General features: G+C 44.4%; 1 protein-coding gene across 1 annotated transcript in view; it reads right to left on the bottom strand.

Moving 5' to 3' along the window:
- LOC120018604 (short transient receptor potential channel 4-like) overlaps window positions 1–14578 on the bottom strand; it is a 43875-nt gene extending 29297 nt beyond the window's left edge. The window contains exons 1-6 of the mRNA XM_038961811.1: window positions 14530–14578; window positions 13443–13609; window positions 12795–13013; window positions 7296–7436; window positions 6911–7087; window positions 6515–6715 (exon numbers count right to left, since the gene is read on the bottom strand). Of these exons, the coding sequence (XP_038817739.1) occupies window positions 6515–6715; window positions 6911–7087; window positions 7296–7436; window positions 12795–13013; window positions 13443–13609; window positions 14530–14578 (954 nt within the window). The remainder of the gene's footprint in view (window positions 1–6514; window positions 6716–6910; window positions 7088–7295; window positions 7437–12794; window positions 13014–13442; window positions 13610–14529) is intronic.
- Between the last annotated feature and the right edge of the window lie 3214 nt (window positions 14579–17792).

The raw sequence follows: 17792 nt of genomic DNA, 5'->3' as shown, positions 1-17792 counted from the left end.
TGTGTGGGTAGTGCCACTCCGTTACGTGTGGACGCCACTTCCTTAGTGTGGAACCACTCCTTAGTGGGAACCACTCTTAGTGTGGAACAACTCTTTAGTGTGGAACCACTCCTTAGTGTGGAGTTAGTGTGGAGCCACTCCTTAGTGTGGACCACTCCTTAGTGTGGAACCACTCCTTAGGGTGGAACCATCCTTAGTGTGGAACACTCTTTAGTGTGGGAACCACTCCTTAGTGTGGAGTTAGTGTGGAGCCACTCCGTAGTGTGGAGCACTCCTTAGGTGACCACTCCTTAGGTGGAGCCACAGTTGGACAGTTGGGTACAGCATACAGCATACTGACAGTTGGACAGTTGGGTACAGCATACAGCATACTGACAGTTAGACAGTTGGGTACAGCATACTGACAGTTGGACAGTTGGGTACAGCATACAGCATACTGACAGTTAGACAGTTGGGTACAGCATACAGCATACTGACAGTTAGACAGTTGGGTACAGCATACTGACAGTTGGACAGTTGGGTACAGCATACAGCATACTGAGGGTTAGACAGTTGGGTACAGCATACTGACAGTTGGACAGTTGGGTACAGCATACTGACAGTTGGACAGTTGGGTACAGCATACAGCATACTGAGGGTTAGACAGTTGGGTACAGCATACTGACAGTTAGACAGTTGGGTACAGCATACTGACAGTTAGACAGTTGGGTACATCATACTGACAGTTGGACAGTTGGGTACAGCATACAGCATACTGAAGGTTAGACAGTTGGGTACAGCATACAGCATACTGAAGGTTAGACAGTTGGGTACAGCATACAGCATACTGAAGGTTAGACAGTTGGGTACAGCATACAGCATACTGACAGTTTGACAGTTGGGCACAGCATACTGACAGTTAGACAGTTGGGTACATCATACTGACAGTTGGACAGTTGGGTACAGCATACTGACAGTTAGACAGTTGGGCACAGCATACTGACAGTTGGACAGTTGGGCACAGCATTCTGACAGTTGGACAGTTGGGTACAGCATACAGCATACTGAAGGTTAGACAGTTGGGTACAGCATACAGCATACTGAAGGTTAGACAGTTGGGTACAGCATACTGACAGTTGGACAGTTGGGCACAGCATACTGACAGTTTGACAGTTGGGCACAGCATACAGCATACTGAAGGTTAGACAGTTGGGTACAGCATACAGCATACTGACAGTTTGACAGTTGGGCACAGCATACTGACAGTTGGACAGTTGGGTACATCATACTGACAGTTGGACAGTTGGGTACAGCATACTGACAGTTAGACAGTTGGGCACAGCATACTGACAGTTGGACAGTTGGGCACAGCATTCTGACAGTTGGACAGTTGGGTACAGCATACAGCATACTGAAGGTTAGACAGTTGGGTACAGCATACAGCATACTGAAGGTTAGACAGTTGGGTACAGCATACAGCATACTGAAGGTTAGACAGTTGGGTACAGCATACTGACAGTTGGACAGTTGGGTACAGCATACTGACAGTTGGAAGTTGGGCACAGCATACAGCATACTGAAGGTTAGACAGTTGGGTACAGCATACAGCATACTGACAGTTTGACAGTTGGGCACAGCATACTGACAGTTGGACAGTTGGGCACAGCATACTGACAGTTGGACAGTTGGGTACAGCATACTGACAGTTAGACAGTTGGGCACAGCATACTGACAGTTGGACAGTTGGGCACAGCATACTGACAGTTGGACAGTTGGGCACAGCATACTGACAGTTAGACAGTTGGGTACAGCATACAGCATTTTGACAGTTAGACAGTTGGGCACAGCATACTGACAGTTGGACAGTTGGGTACAGCATACAGCATACTGACAGTTGGACTGTTGGGCACAGCATACTGACAGTTAGACAGTTGGGTACAGCATACAGCATACTGACAGTTGGACAGTTGGGTACAGCATACTGACAGTTGGACAGTTGGGCACAGCATACTGACAGTTGGACAGTTGGGCACAGCATACTGACAGTTAGACAGTTGGGTACAGCATACAGCATACTGACAGTTGGACAGTTGGGTACAGCATACAGCATACTGACAGTTGGACTGTTGGGCACAGCATACTGACAGTTGGACAGTTGGGTACAGCATACTGACAGTTGGACAGTTGGGCACAGCATACTGACAGTTGGACAGTTGGGCACAGCATACTGACAGTTGGACAGTTGGGCACAGCATACTGACAGTTGGACAGTTGGGTACAGCATACAGCATACTGACAGCTGGACAGTTGGGCACAGCATACTGACAGTTTGGACAGTTTGGTACAGCATACTGACAGTTGGACAGTTGGGCACAGCATACTGACAGTTGGACAGTTGGGCACAGCATACTGACAGTTAGACAGTTGGGTACAGCATACTGACAGTTGGACAGTTGGGTACAGCATACAGCATACTGACAGTTAGACAGTTGGGCACAGCATACTGACAGTTAGACAGTTGGGCACAGCATACTGACAGTTAGACAGTTGGGTACAGCATACAGCATACTGACAGTTGGACAGTTGGGTACAGCATACAGCATACTGACAGTTGGACAGTTGGGTACAGCATACAGCATACTGACAGTTGGACAGTTGGGCACAGCATACTGACAGTTGGACAGTTGGTTACAGCATACTGACAGTTAGACAGTTGGGTACAGCATACTGACAGTTGGACAGTTGGGCACAGCATACTGACAGTTGGACAGTTGGGTACAGCATACAGCATACTGACAGTTGGACAGTTGGATACAGCATACAGCATACTGACAGTTGGACAGTTGGGTACAGCATACTGACAGTTGGACAGTTGGGTACAGCATACAGCATACTGACAGTTAGACAGTTGGGCACAGCATACTGACAGTTGGACAGTTTGGCACAGCATACTGACAGTTGGACAGTTGGGTACAGCATACAGCATACTGACAGTTGGACAGTTGGGTACAGCATACTGACAGTTGGACAGTTGGGTACAGCATACAGCATACTGACAGTTGGACAGTTGGGTACAGCATACAGCATACTGACAGTTGGACAGTTGGGTACAGCATACAGCATACTGACAGTTGGACAGTTGGGTACAGCATACAGCATACTGACAGTTAGACAGTTGGGTACAGCATACTGACAGTTAGACAGTTGGGTACAGCATACTGACAGTTGGACAGTTGGGTACAGCATACTGACAGTTGGACAGTTGGGCACAGCATACAGCATACTGACAGTTGGACAGTTGGATACAGCATACAGCATACTGACAGTTGGACAGTTGGGTACAGCATACAGCATACTGACAGTTAGACAGTTGGGCACAGCATACTGACAGTTGGACAGTTTGGCACAGCATACTGACAGTTGGACAGTTGGGTACAGCATACAGCATACTGACAGTTGGACAGTTGGGTACAGCATACAGCATACTGACAGTTGGACAGTTGGGTACAGCATACAGCATACTGACAGTTGGACAGTTGGGTACAGCATACAGCATACTGACAGTTAGACAGTTGGGTACAGCATACTGACAGTTGGACAGTTGGGTACAGCATACTGACAGTTGGACAGTTGGGCACAGCATACAGCATACTGACAGTTAGACAGTTGGGCACAGCATACTGACAGTTAGACAGTTGGGTACAGCATACTGACAGTTGGACAGTTGGGTACAGCATACTGACAGTTGGACAGTTGGGTACAGCATACAGCATACTGACAGTTAGACAGTTGGGCACAGCATACTGACAGTTAGACAGTTGGGTACAGCATACAGCATACTGACAGTTAGACAGTTGGGTACAGCATACTGACAGTTAGACAGTTGGGCACAGCATACTGACAGTTAGACAGTTGGGTACAGCATACAGCATACTGACAGTTAGACAGTTGGGTACAGCATACTGACAGTTAGACAGTTGGGTACAGCATACTGACAGTTAGACAGTTGGGTACAGCATACAGCATACTGACAGTTAGACAGTTGGGTACAGCATACAGCATACTGACAGTTGGACAGTTGGGTACAGCATACTGACAGTTAGACAGTTGGGTACAGCATACAGCATACTGACAGTTAGACAGTTGGGTACAGCATACAGCATACTGACAGTTAGACAGTTGGGTACAGCATATAGCATACTGACAGTTGGACAGTTGGGTACAGCATACTGACAGTTAGACAGTTGGGTACAGCATATAGCATACTGACAGTTAGACAGTTGGGTACAGCATACAGCATACTGACAGTTAGACAGTTGGGTACAGCATACAGCATACTGACAGTTAGACAGTTGGGTACAGCATACAGCATACTGACAGTTAGACAGTTGGGTACAGCATACTGACAGTTAGACAGTTGGGTACAGCATACAGCATACTGACAGTTAGACAGTTGGGTACAGCATACAGCATACTGACAGTTAGACAGTTGGGTACAGCATACTGACAGTTAGACAGTTGGGTACAGCATATAGCATACTGACAGTTAGACAGTTGGGTACAGCATATAGCATACTGACAGTTAGACAGTTGGGTACAGCATACAGCATACTGACAGTTAGACAGTTGGGTACAGCATACAGCATACTGACAGTTAGACAGTTGGGTACAGCATACTGACAGTTAGACAGTTGGGTACAGCATATAGCATACTGACAGTTGGACAGTTGGGTACAGCATACAGCATACTGACAGTTAGACAGTTGGGTACAGCATACAGCATACTGACAGTTAGACAGTTGGGTACAGCATACTGACAGTTAGACAGTTGGGTACAGCATATAGCATACTGACAGTTGGACAGTTGGGTACAGCATACAGCATACTGACAGTTGGACAGTTGGGTACAGCATACAGCATACTGACAGTTAGACAGTTGGGTACAGCATACAGCATACTGACAGTTAGACAGTTGGGTACAGCATACAGCATACTGACAGTTGGACAGTTGGGTACAGCATACAGCATACTGACAGTTAGACAGTTGGGCACAGCATACTGACAGTTGGACAGTTGGGTACAGCATACTGACAGTTGGACAGCTGGGTACAGCAGTAAACATACTCAGCTAATGGAGGAGGTCTAAATTACACCCTATGTGCCATTTGGGCCGCGGTCAATGACTGTTTAGTCTGGTTTAGTCCAGCAGCACCTCCAGCTGTTAATGACCTTAATGTGCCTGATCAGTCTGATGAGTGTTACCAGCTGTCCCAGGGCTGGTCCCAAGTGTCCCTCCTTGGCATCTCTGTTCCTCTCTAATATCCTCCTCACACACTGTACTGCGCTGCGCCGGATGCTTTCTCTTCATATTGTCCTTGTCAGCACAGTTCCAGGAACTGTGGTGGATGTGTAACCAGACCATTACAGTTTGGCTGAACTAGGCTCAGCAGTGTGAAAAGGGCATTTCTTTCAGATCTGCCTCTGCTTACAAGGTTTGATAAGGAACACTCTGACTGTCTCAGGTACCATCTAAAACACTCTCTGTCTCAGTCGCTCTCTGACTGATGACCTCACTGATGACCTCATCCCCCACAATGCCCTGCTCTAAGTGATGGGGATCCATTTGGTTGTAATTTGTTCGTGATTCGGTTAGACTGAGATTAACCTCAACGTCACACAGAGCAGAGCAGATGGTTCAATCAAATCTCCCAGAGAGAAGAACATAACAATGTTTCATGAGGAACAGATTTGACGGACAGGCACTCTTTCAAACAGGAACTTGGAGTTCTTATAAATGTCTCTCTATGGAGACTTGAGTCTTATCTCTGTTCTATCCCTAACCCTAAAGGGATATAGCATGTTGTGTATTTTCAGCAGTGTCATACTGTAAATGTCCATCTCATGGAAAGGGTTAAAAGTACTAAGCAATGAATGTGTTTTTTCTGCAGTTCTCAGTCATCTTCACTCTGTGAGTACAGATGCAGTGTCCCCTTCTACTCAGTAGGGGGCAACATTTCACAACTTCCATTTCATAACTGTACTAGGGAATAGGGTGCCATATAGGACATGGCCAAGGTTGTTGTTTCCCTGTGCAACATGCTGCTTTCTGTGTAATTTAGATGCATTGTGAGTTAGTACTCCAAGCAAACATTATCCTATTAGTAGCATCCTTATTGCTTTATCATTATGTTTCATTACGTTCCCATCAAGGGACTGGACAGCAGACTGAGACATAGCTCCAGTACTGTGTTGTTTCACTAAGGAAGGATGCCATTTTCAGACACAACCTGGTGATTACCACAGAATTACAACTCCCATAGGAAGTCTCCACCCCAATCTGGCCATCTACTACTCCTAAATCTTATCTTAGAGATAACAGCAGACATTAGCTTCATGCTTTATCCACTGATATACAACATGTAAAACCCTCAGCTGTACTAAAGACATTGGGAGGGAGAGCCACCTGGCCGAGCTTCAACATGCAGTAAAATAACAATAAACACACCTTCCTGAGGAAACATGGGTTATGTCTTACCTCTTTCTGTGTGTATTTGATAGCCAGTTTGAGTCTGGCCAGGTCATTGGTGTTCTCATCCAGTAGAGGGTTGATGTCGTCTCTGTAGTTCAGGATCAGCTCTAGTTCTCTGGAGCTCCTGGTTTGGTCCAACAGGTCCTTGGCAAACTGTTTACACTGCTGAGATAGCTCCTCATACTCCGACTTAAACTCATTCTCTACCTGAAACAGTCAGAAACTGTTAGTTAACAGTCTTGTTCCACATAAGAATGAAGAGGATAAAGTCAATTCATAGTCCATAAATTGCTTATAAAGTACTTACACTGCTGAGACAACTCCTCACTCTTCTTTGACTCATTCTCCACCTCAATTTAATTTAATTAAATCAACTTAGCAAATATCTGTTAAAACCCCCACCTTGCTGAGTTCCTGTAGTTCCCAGGAGAGCTGGAAGGCTGTGAGGAAAGGGTCTTCACTGGAGAGGGCTATGAGTGATGGGCTGGCCAAGGCCTTGTAGATGTTGAGACGAGAGCGGGAGTGACGAAGACTATCCACATCAGAGCTGGACACGCACTCCATGCAGTTGCAGCGCACCTGGAACACACACCGGTACTGGAGAGTTAGTGGAGGGAGGGCAGTACTGTAACTATCATACTGTACTCTACTATTGTATCATACTGTATAGTGTAGTGACTATTGTACTGTACTACATTACATACTATATCATACTGTAGCATGTAGTACTTAATCATTTACCATAGTACTACACCATAGTGTAGCATATATCCAGATTCAGACCCACCTCATGTGGCTGGGGCATGGACACCCCCTTCTGCACCAGCAGTTTGATGATCTCATAGTTGTTGGTGTGAGCTGCCAGGATGATGGGTGTGATGTCAGGAGTAAAGTTAGAGAACTGCTTGTCCAATAGGATGGGAGGAACCTGGAGGGAGGGCGGGGCAGAGATAAATAAAGCTTATAGTCAGATAGGGATGATGATGGGCAAGAGAGAAGATATGTGTTCAATCCAGATATCGATTGAAGAAGAAGACTGAATTAGACTAAACTGAATTAATAACAACATTGTAGTATTATCAATACCATAATGTTTTGTTATGAACCAATACAATAGAGGTACATGGCTTAGGTTTTACTTGAGAAGTAGCTGTGTGCGTGTGTGTGTGTGTGTGTGTGTGTGTGTGTGTGTGTGTGTGTGTGTGTGTGTGTGTGTGTGTGTGTGTGTGTGTGTGTGTGTGTGTGTGTGTGTGTGTGTGTGTGTGTGTCTAAAAACAGGCTTTTAGACATTTTTGCAAATATATTAGAAAAAAAAAAGAATTGATATCAGATTTACACAAGTATTCAAACCATTGATCAGTACTTTGTTGAAGCACCTTTTGGCAGCAATTACAGCCTCATGTCTTCTTGGGTATGACACTACAAGCTTGGCACACCTGTTTTTGGAGAGTTTCTCCCATTCTTCTCTGCAGATCCTCTCAAGCTCTGTCAGGTTGGATGAGGAGCGTCGCCACACAGCTATTTTCAGGTTTCTCCAGAGATGTTAGATCGGGTTTATATGTATACATTTGCAAAAATAAAAAATTTACTGTTTTGCTAAGACATTATGGGGAATTGTGTATATATTGATGAGGAACATTTTTAATTTAAGACATTTTAGAATAAGGCTGTAACGTAGCAAAATGTGATAAAGGGAAGTGGTATGAATACTTTCCAAATGCGCTGTATGTGCTACCTCCTGGTGATGTCATTCGGAAGCACCATACCAACATTCACTGCTATGCAGACAACACACAACTGTACATTTCGATGAAACATGGTGAAGCCCCAAAATTGCCTACCATGGAAGACTGTGTTTCAGACAAAAGGAAGTGGATGGCGGCACATTTGTTACTTTTAAACTCGGACAAAACAGGGGTCCCAAGAAACAAAGAGATCTGCTGTTTGATTTGACAATTAATCTCATCACAAATAAAACTATGAAGGATCTCGGTGTTACTCCGTACCCTGATCTCTCTTTTGACAAACATATAAAACATATTTAAAGAGCATATTTTTTTCATCTTCTTATCATTGCAAAAATCTGAAACTTTTTGTCAAAACATTATGCAGAAATGCTGATCCATGATTTTGTCACTTCAAGATTAGACTACCGCAATGTTCTACTCTCTGGCTACCCGGATAAAGCACTAAATAAACTTCAGCTAGTGCTAAATACGCCTGCTAGAATCTTGACTAGAACCCAACATTTTTATCATATTACTCCAGTGCAAGCCTTTGGCTTCCTGTTAAGGCTAAGGCTGATTTCATTTTTACTTATAACCTACAAAGCATTGCATGGACTCCTTATTGTTCCTAGAATTTCTAAGCAAACAGCTGGAGGCAGGGCTTTCTCCTATCCTTAATTTTTATGGAATAGTCTCAACCTTTAAGTCTTTATTGAAGACTCATCTCTTCAGTGCGTCCTGTGATTGAGTGAAGTCTGGCCCAGGGGTGCGAACGTGAACACCAAGGCACTGGAGTGACGAACCACCCTTGCTGTCTCTACCTGGCCGGCTCCCCCCTCTCCACTGGGATTCTCTGCCTCTGACCGTATGAGTCGCTGGCTTGCTAGTGCTCTCCCATGCCGTCCCTAGGAGGGGTGCATAACTTTTGAGTATCGCTATACTCTAATTGAGTGGGTTGAGTCACTGAAGTGATCTTCCTGTCTGGTTTTGCGCACCCTCGAGCTCTTGCGGTGGGGAGATCTTCGTTGGCTATACTCCACCTTCTCTCAGGGTAATACGTTGGTGGTCTGTTGATATCCCTCTGGTAGTGTGGGGGCTGTGCATTGGCAATGTGGGTGCGGCTATATCCTGCCTGTTTAGCCCTGTCCCGGGATAACTCTATAACCACTATGATTGTTATTTGTCCCTGCTTGTCATCTATGAATGTTTGAACATCTTGAAGAATGATCTTGCCTTAATGACCATGTACTCTTATAATCTCCACCGGGCACAGCCAGAAGAAGACTTGCCACCCCTCATAGCCTGATTCCACTCTAGTTTTCTTCATAGGTTTCTGCCTTTCTAGGGAGTTTTTCCTAGCCAGCCACAATGCTTCTACATCTGCATTGCTTGCTCTTTGGGGTTTCAGGATAGGTTTCTGTAAAAGCACTTTGTGACATCTGCTTTATATATCAATTTGATTGATTGATTGACAGGGTCTAATCATTTAGTGTGCGTCCCAAATGGCACCATCATAGGGCTCTGGTCAAAAGTAGTGCACTATATAAGGTATAGGGGGCCATCTGGGACACAACCACAGTCTGATTGGTCTCCCTCTGGGAGGAGATAATAAGGAAAGAGGCACTTGAGTGACCACTTCACTTACAGTATGAGGAAATACTAGATGACAGGATTACATTACTGTTCCCCTTATCACAACAACTCAGATCTAAGTGATGTTCCCGTAAACCACAGGTCTTCTTGTCATTGATTCCTGATGCTCCTGATGGTGTGTGTGCGTGCATGCGTGTGGTCCAGAGGATGTGTTTGCATTAACAATGTGAATTTGAAACAATGACTAGCATCGCTGGCAGTTAGGTCATGCTGTTGAGATGGAGTCTGACCTTATTATCATTATCTCTAATCTCCCTCAGAAGAGATGGAGAAAGAGAGGTGGAGAAAGAGAGGTGGAGAAAGAGAGGTGGAGAAAGAGAGGTGGAGAAAGAGAGGTGGAGATACAGTAGAGATGGAGAAAGAGAGGTGGAGAAAAAGAGGTGGAGATACAGTAGAGATGGAATAAGAGAGGTGGAGAAAGAGAGGTGGAGAAAAAGAGGTGGGGATACAGTAGAGATGGAGTAAGAGAGGTGGAGAAAGAGAGGTGGAGAAAAAGAGGTGGAGATACAGTAGAGATGGAGTAAGAGAGGTGGAGAAATAGAGGTGGGGATACAGTGGAGATGTGAAAGAGAGACGCAACGGTCTCCTCTGATAGAAAGATGAGATGGTGTAATTACACTCCTCTCTCTCTCTCTCCCTCTCTCTCTATCCCTCTCTCCATCTGATGGAGGGACAGAATCCTAACTCAGATGTAATACTGTATGGTGTATGTAGACATTGTCTCAATAGCTAACCAAATGGGAGGCTCTATGAGTTCTTGTCCATCTAGTTAAAAGGGTCTTAGTTGAATCCAAAGTGTTTCAGAGCAGCTCTGGTGCTGTGGGAGTTTTCTTTGACATCTTTGAAAATGTGTTTGAGAAGTGTTCAGCCCCCATATACTATCTCTGTAATGGTATGTGTGTCCGTATGTATGTGTGTGAACGTGTGTGTGTGCGTATGTGTGTGTGCGTGTGTGTGTCAGACCTACTGTATTCTGTTCTGTTACATGTTTTAAAACTAGCTAAATCATATATGTACCCTTGATAATGCAGTGTATTTTGATAAAGTTGTATGCATTTCAGGACTGTGTATGTCTTCCGGTTACATTTCAGTTTAAATAGCCTAATATCATAATTCAAGATATTGTATCCTTTGTTAGGAAGAGTTTTGCCTGTGAGGCCACAGCCCCGGTCTCACTTGTGCACCCTTGAGGTTGGCCTAATTATGATATGCCAATATTGTTACTGTTTTTAACATGCTGCTAAATACTTGTTCGCAAGTGCCCAATTATCTATGTAATTCGAGTGAAGTTATTTTCCTTCAGTTTGAGCATTTATTTTTAATGCTTTGTCCTTGTGTGTTGCTTCTTGGAGCTCCCTCGCTCCCCACGGACATATGTTCACTCTCCCCTTCAGAGCATACAGGACACTGCACCAGCAACCTTTCCGTTACTGTGCCAAGGCTCTTAACCACTAGGTTACCTGCCACACCGGGGAAATACATTTTTGCTCCTAGTTTGTTTGTTTTTGTAAGTCATTTTGCCTATCTTCCCAACATGTTTATTTATTCTACCATCACTACCGTTATTTAGAAAAATATATTTTTGCACCTTATCCTTTTCCTACTGACTGCCTGCCTGCCCTTAGGACTGGTGAGACCATGTAACCTTTTCACAGTATCACATAATAAGATGTCGTCAATAGGCTACAGATGTATCACTGTACACACAAATCAGAAAAATACAGTAGCCCATACAAATGAAAGACAGTACCTGCCTATTGACTGGTTTGCTATAGTGATCAACAGACATGTAAATCAGATGATTAACATATCACGAAGCGAGTGTATAAGTAAACAGACTGCAAACAGAGGAATCACAGGAGGGCTAGGAGATGTGGTGAGGAGCATCTAGTTTAGTGGATCAGCAGTGATTTAAATAAAGTGATGAGCAGAGTAAAGCATTCTCTTTCAAACCTAAGGGACCCCCTGTCTGTTTTATCATACCTCTGTTCACCTGTTCAAGTCTCAATGGCACCATATTCCCTATATAGTGCACTCATTTTGATAAGGGCTTATAGGGTTGTGTGCACTAAATATGGAATAGGGTGCCATTTTGGGACGCAACCAAGATCAACACAGAGAGGGAAGAGATGCTGTGGAGAATATATAGTAAGAATTATGGTTCAAATATCCAAAGTGCAAGTGTATGGGGAAAATGTGTAAATTGCCCAGAGTAGCGTATCTCATTGCAGTTCTGAGAGAACCAGTTAATTAGAGTAGACCAACACATTCAGAGAGAGAAGTGAAAAGGGAATTATGTGCAGAAGAGAGACACTGTGCTGAAGCAAGAGATGTGAGGAGGAAGAATATGTAATTCACCAACATTAAATGGTTCAAATATACAGTGTGTCATAGCATGGAGAAACATTTCTAAATTGCACATGTACATTTTGTCCTTGTAGCTTTCAGTTAGGGTTGAATGTTAATGTTTTCCACCGAGCCCTAACCAGGGGAGAGGGGGGTTGGGCCATTATATAAAAGAAGGGGGCGGGATTAGAAGTGATGCAAGTAATGTTATTTAATAGACTCAAATCTGCTAATTTCATAGCTGATTTATTCCATGAAAAATAAAATAGGGTTGAAGTAATCCTTATAGGAATGAGTATGTGCCTGGGAGGGGATGGGGTAGCGTAAAGCACAGGAAAACAAGAAGAGGGCATATAGTAGAGACTGTTCTATATCGACATGTCTGGTCTAAGGCCGTTCTCAAGACCAATCTGATTGTAAAGCAGGTAGCCTATTGGTATGTAGGTGATAACACAAGGACAGTGTGTTGTGCTGTATGCAGGTGAACCCCTCCACCAAGTGACTATAGCAAACACTCAAGAAAAGGGTGCAATTTGGGAAGCACTCTGTAACTGTTCTACCTGTTTCTCCCCGCTGGGCTTCTTGTGGTTGAGCAGCAATTCCACGGCCCCCACCACCTCTTTACGGATGGCGTGTAGCAGAGCGTCACCGATGTACACGTTATAGCTGAGCAGCAGCTCTATAATCTCCAGGTTCTCATTCTCAATAGCGATCAGCAGAGCTGTGCGGCCCAACGGGTCTATACAGTTAATGTTGATCCGGAAGTAGATCTCTGCCTCCTACAGGCGGGAGAGGGAATGACAACGGATGTTTACTTAGTTATATGGTATCATGATAGCAAATTGTATCATGTTTATTGATGTTGTACTTGAACTGAGACTTATTTATCCCTCCGTCCCACCCTTCCCTCTTCCTCTCTCTCTACCTCCATTCCTTCCTCCCATCTCTCTCCATTCCCACTCCTCCCTCCATCCCTACCTCTAAAGCTTGTTGGAGGGAGGTATAGTACACTTTCCCTCTCTCCCTTCTCTCCCCCTCCCTTCCTCCACCTCTTTCTCCCTCCCTTCCCCCTTGCTCCTTCAACCCTCCCTCTCCTTCCTTCTTCCCTACTTCCAGAGCCCGTTTGACTGAGGTGCAAAGTCTCCTTTCTCATCCATCCCCTCCCTTCCTTCCTCCCTCCTCCTTTCCTCTCCTCCCTTCATCCATACCTCTAGAGCCTGTTTGACTGAGGCGTAGTCTCCTTTCTCCACTGCTCCCAGGTAGTTCTTCTCCAGGCCAGACAGTTCAGACTCGGCCCTGACAATCCTCAGAGCGATCCGGTCCCTGTAGGAGGAGTTGTCTGTCCTCCTGTAGTACAGTCGAGACATCGCTGCTACTGCTAGGCAATCTCACTCACCTAGACAGGTTAGATTAGATAACATTGATTACCCCTAATCTACATTTTGGGGAGGCAGTGGACAGAGACAGGGGGAATCAGATTTGTAATGTGTCATGCTCAATGGAGTGGATCAGATTTACATACCAAATCTTATTAATTGCCCTGAGGGCAGGTTGATTAATTCCAACGTCCTTGGCAGTAAAGAAAAAGTCCAGCGGAATCTAAATCAACAAAAATCCAGAGGCTAACAACAAAGTCAGCAAAGCATTTACATACATTTTCTGGATAATATAAATATTTCTTCGTTTATTTTTAAAATGAATATGATAACAACAACTGCTGGTAATAACTGAATTTGGTGAAACCATTCATATCCTCAAACGTTCAATGTGGTTGTTTGTAGATCATCCCATCAATGTCAATATACTATACAAACGCATTTTACAAGCAAACAAAAATACGCAGCTAAACTTACCGTCTCAGTCCAGTACGTCTTGACTATGACATTTGACTGTCAAAAAATTATACACTTCTGTTTCATTGTTTGAAACACATTGGCCTACTACAGCAGGGCTTCTGTGGGTTGCAGAATAGAAATAGGACGAAGAAAAACTATTCCACCTTGTTCCTTTGGGTATTCCAGTTGACAGAAGTCGCCTATACTGAATATGTAACCTAAAGCAACAGCGTTATAATTAGAGCAAGCTGATTCTATCTTCCTCTCTGGTCGCGATCAAACATGGTTGCAGAAAAAAATATTTTCCAGAATTTCCAACAATTCCATGAACATTCTCGGGACTCATAACCATTCAATTCAGTAGGTGTGATCTTGGGAAACAATTATTTGTTCAAGTGTAGGAAATCCACCCTCGTTAAAAACATTCCCAAACACGCAATCAAGTCCACCGGAGACGCACGCATCCTCTTCGCTGCCTCCAGCTTCGCGCGCTTTGACTGCAGGAGCATCTCGTGACTCAGTAGGAGTGTGTATGGTCGCAGAAGAAAAGCATGCAGGGAAAATACTGAAGCGCAATCCGCGTTCTTCCTTTGAGATGCATGTCCATGTGAATTGATTGATGGGTTTAATTTATTTGATAATTTAACGTAAAAGGTTGTTCCAGCCAGAGACAACATTACATATGGCAACATCGCAAGGAACAAACCAACTGCAAATTAAACTCAATTATCCTTTTCTCATTTCAGCAAACCTTTTACAACACAGTTAGAGGAGAAAAACACGAGGTTGAAATATCTCATGAGGTGTAAACATGTGGCATTGAATTTGTAATAAGAGGTTGATTTAGCTGACGTTGTGAACAACATTATGCTGCACCAGACACTTCAGTATTTTCATTAGGCTCCACCTGAATAAAGTAGAACTAAGATAATTGTGATGGTTTAGTTAGAGCCTCTGGATAGGGTTAGGAAGACTGAACAGAGGATGGAGGAGGGGGGACTGAAGAACATTCCTGAGGTAACTTAATATTGTAAATAATATTGTGAATTCCAATGTCTGCCAGGTGATGTTCATCCTGAAACAAACATAGAGACAGACACTAACTTCAGTGCAGGAGGACAGGGGCTGAGCATAGTGTTACATTTGCCATGCGTCTGACAGTTTAACATACTTTCCTGCTGAACAGTTGTCTGTATCACATTAGAGGAGAACTGAAGAGGGGTAGTTGACTTTAATTGAATTAATATTAATCATATGATTGAGTTGCATTCAATTAGTTTAGTTAGGATTACTGAGCAACAGATGGATTAATGAACTTCCTGATATTGGAGCTTTCAGTTGAGGACATTTATGTGTGTGCAGTGTGTCCTAAAATCTTCATGACTATTTGTCAGTTGTTATCATCCTTACAGCATTTACCATCACATCAGCATGTAGATGTGTTCACAATCTTAGTGAACATCTAAGAGCAACTCATCAAGTCCCCACAAGATCAAACTGGAGAAGCTTTTCTGTAGAAAAACGTATATAAGATTAAACACTGTACAACCAATCCTTACAGTATACAGTTTGGTCCACCATAATTGATAACCTACTTTGTTTAACAAGCTTATGTAAACATACGGCAACATTAGGTTTTGTTCTCCTCACTATCAGTTGTAACATTGACAGTGAGAAAAAGCAGATGCATGAGTTGTGAATATTTCCCATCAGCCCGGCAGCAGGGCCATGATTCTGCACACTGCACAGCTTCAAAAACTAAGGGCAGTCAGGAGGACAGAGGAGACTCAGAGTTGGTGAACATTTCCCATCGTCAAGACGATGCACCACATCTTTAAACAAGCTGAGAGTCAAGAGAGGATAGGAGGGGACAGGAGAGGGAAGTTGATGTGGCACGTGCTCCATCTCTTAGACTGCCTCCTTTATAAATTCCTCTCCCACAGCCCAGTCAGAGGCAGTAGGAGACAGAGTCAGTAGTCCCTCTCCCACAGCCCAGTCAGAGGCAGTAGGAGACAGAGTCTGGAGTCCCTCTCCCACAGCCCAGTCAGAGGCAGTAGGAGACAGAGTCAGGAGTCCCTCTCCCACAGCCCAGTCAGAGGCAGTAGGAGACAGAGTCAGGAGTCCCTCTCCCACAGCCCAGTCAGAGGCAGTAGGAGACAGAGTCAGGAGTCCCTCTCCCACAGCCCTGTCAGAAGCAGTAGCAGACAGAGTCAGGAGTCCCTCTCCCACAGCCCAGTCAGAGGCAGTAGGAGACAGAGGCAGGAGTCCCTCTCCCACTGCCGTTGACGTCATTAGTAACGGTCAGGAACACCATCCGGGTATGACGGATTGGTTTAGGTTAGGGTTGTATTATGTTCTGAAGCTTGATATGGGTACCAATGCATGACAGACATCTTTAGTGTCCTCTCTCTCTCTCTCTCTCTCTCTCTCTCTCTCTCTCTCTCTCTCTCTCTCTCTCTCTCTCTCTCTCTCTCTCTCTCCCTCTCTCTCTCTCGACAGTCCTCTCCCCTTTTTCTCTCCAATTTCGTGATATCCAATTGCGATCAAATCTTGTCTCATTGCTGCTCGCTTAACCCGGAAGCCAGCCCCATCAATGTGTCGGAGGAAACACCGTTCAACTGATGACTGAAGTCAGCTTGCGCCCGGCCCGCCACAAGAAGTCGCTAGAGTGTAATGAGCCAAGGAAAGCCCCCCCGGCCAAACCCTCCCCTAAGCCGGACGACGCTGGGCCAGTTGTGCACCGCCGTATGGGACTCCCAGTCACGGCCGGCTGTGACACAGCTTGGGATCAAACCCCAGGCTGTAGTGATGCGCCGCTCGGGAGGCCCTCGTAGGCCCATCATCTTCTATTCTAATTCTATGATTATAATTTTACATTTACATTTACATTTTATGGTGATGTTCTGGTATATTTAGCCTGGGCACCAGTCTGTTTGTCCCATCATGCCACTCCTTGCCACACATTGTCGTTTTTGGCATAGCAAGGAGTTGACGTGATAGCACAAACAGATCTGGGACCAGGCTACCGTATATTTCCAGCATCATAACAAATGCTGATGTACTGTAGGTCTCCAGCATCTCACATCTTCTGCATTGACTATAACATGGCACTCTCCAGATTGAAACAAAGTGCCGCCTTGTGTGCTTCATATCAATCTATATTTATAATAGGCTTCTTCTCTGTTAAGGCTTTAAGTATAACAGTACTTTATAACACAGGCACGAGCTGATGTCTAACTAAAGAAGACATCTCTGGTACTGTAATGAGGAGAGGAGAACATGAGGTGTGTGTTTGTGTGTAGTGCGATTGTGCGTGCATGCGTGTGTGTGTTAACGAATCCAATTTGTACATTATGTCACAAATTTGTTGTCCTTAACATTCCGGACTGCATCTTTAATCTGTGAAAGCATGAGCATTGCCTTTAAACGGTGCATTGTCGACAGCACTCAACAGATTGAATACCGGCCAAGGAGCAGTTTAAATGATGAGTTGGAGTCTTCTTTATATAATTGTCGTTCTTACACATAATTTGATCAAATGATAATTTGATCAGCCGGAACTGATGTGAACTTGTTTTCTTCATGTCCATTACCACCCCACAACGTCATTCTTAGGCTGCGTCCCATATGGCATCCTATTCCCTACATAGTGGGGAATGTAATTAATGTAATCAAAAGTATTGCACTACATAGGGAATAAGGTCCCAGTTGGGACGCGACTGT

The sequence above is a fragment of the Salvelinus namaycush genome, chromosome 23 (assembly GCF_016432855.1).
Source record: "Salvelinus namaycush isolate Seneca chromosome 23, SaNama_1.0, whole genome shotgun sequence".
NCBI lineage: Eukaryota > Metazoa > Chordata > Actinopteri > Salmoniformes > Salmonidae > Salvelinus > Salvelinus namaycush.
The sequence above is the reverse complement of the archived record's forward strand: the minus strand, read 5'-3'. Positions and strand labels throughout refer to the sequence as shown.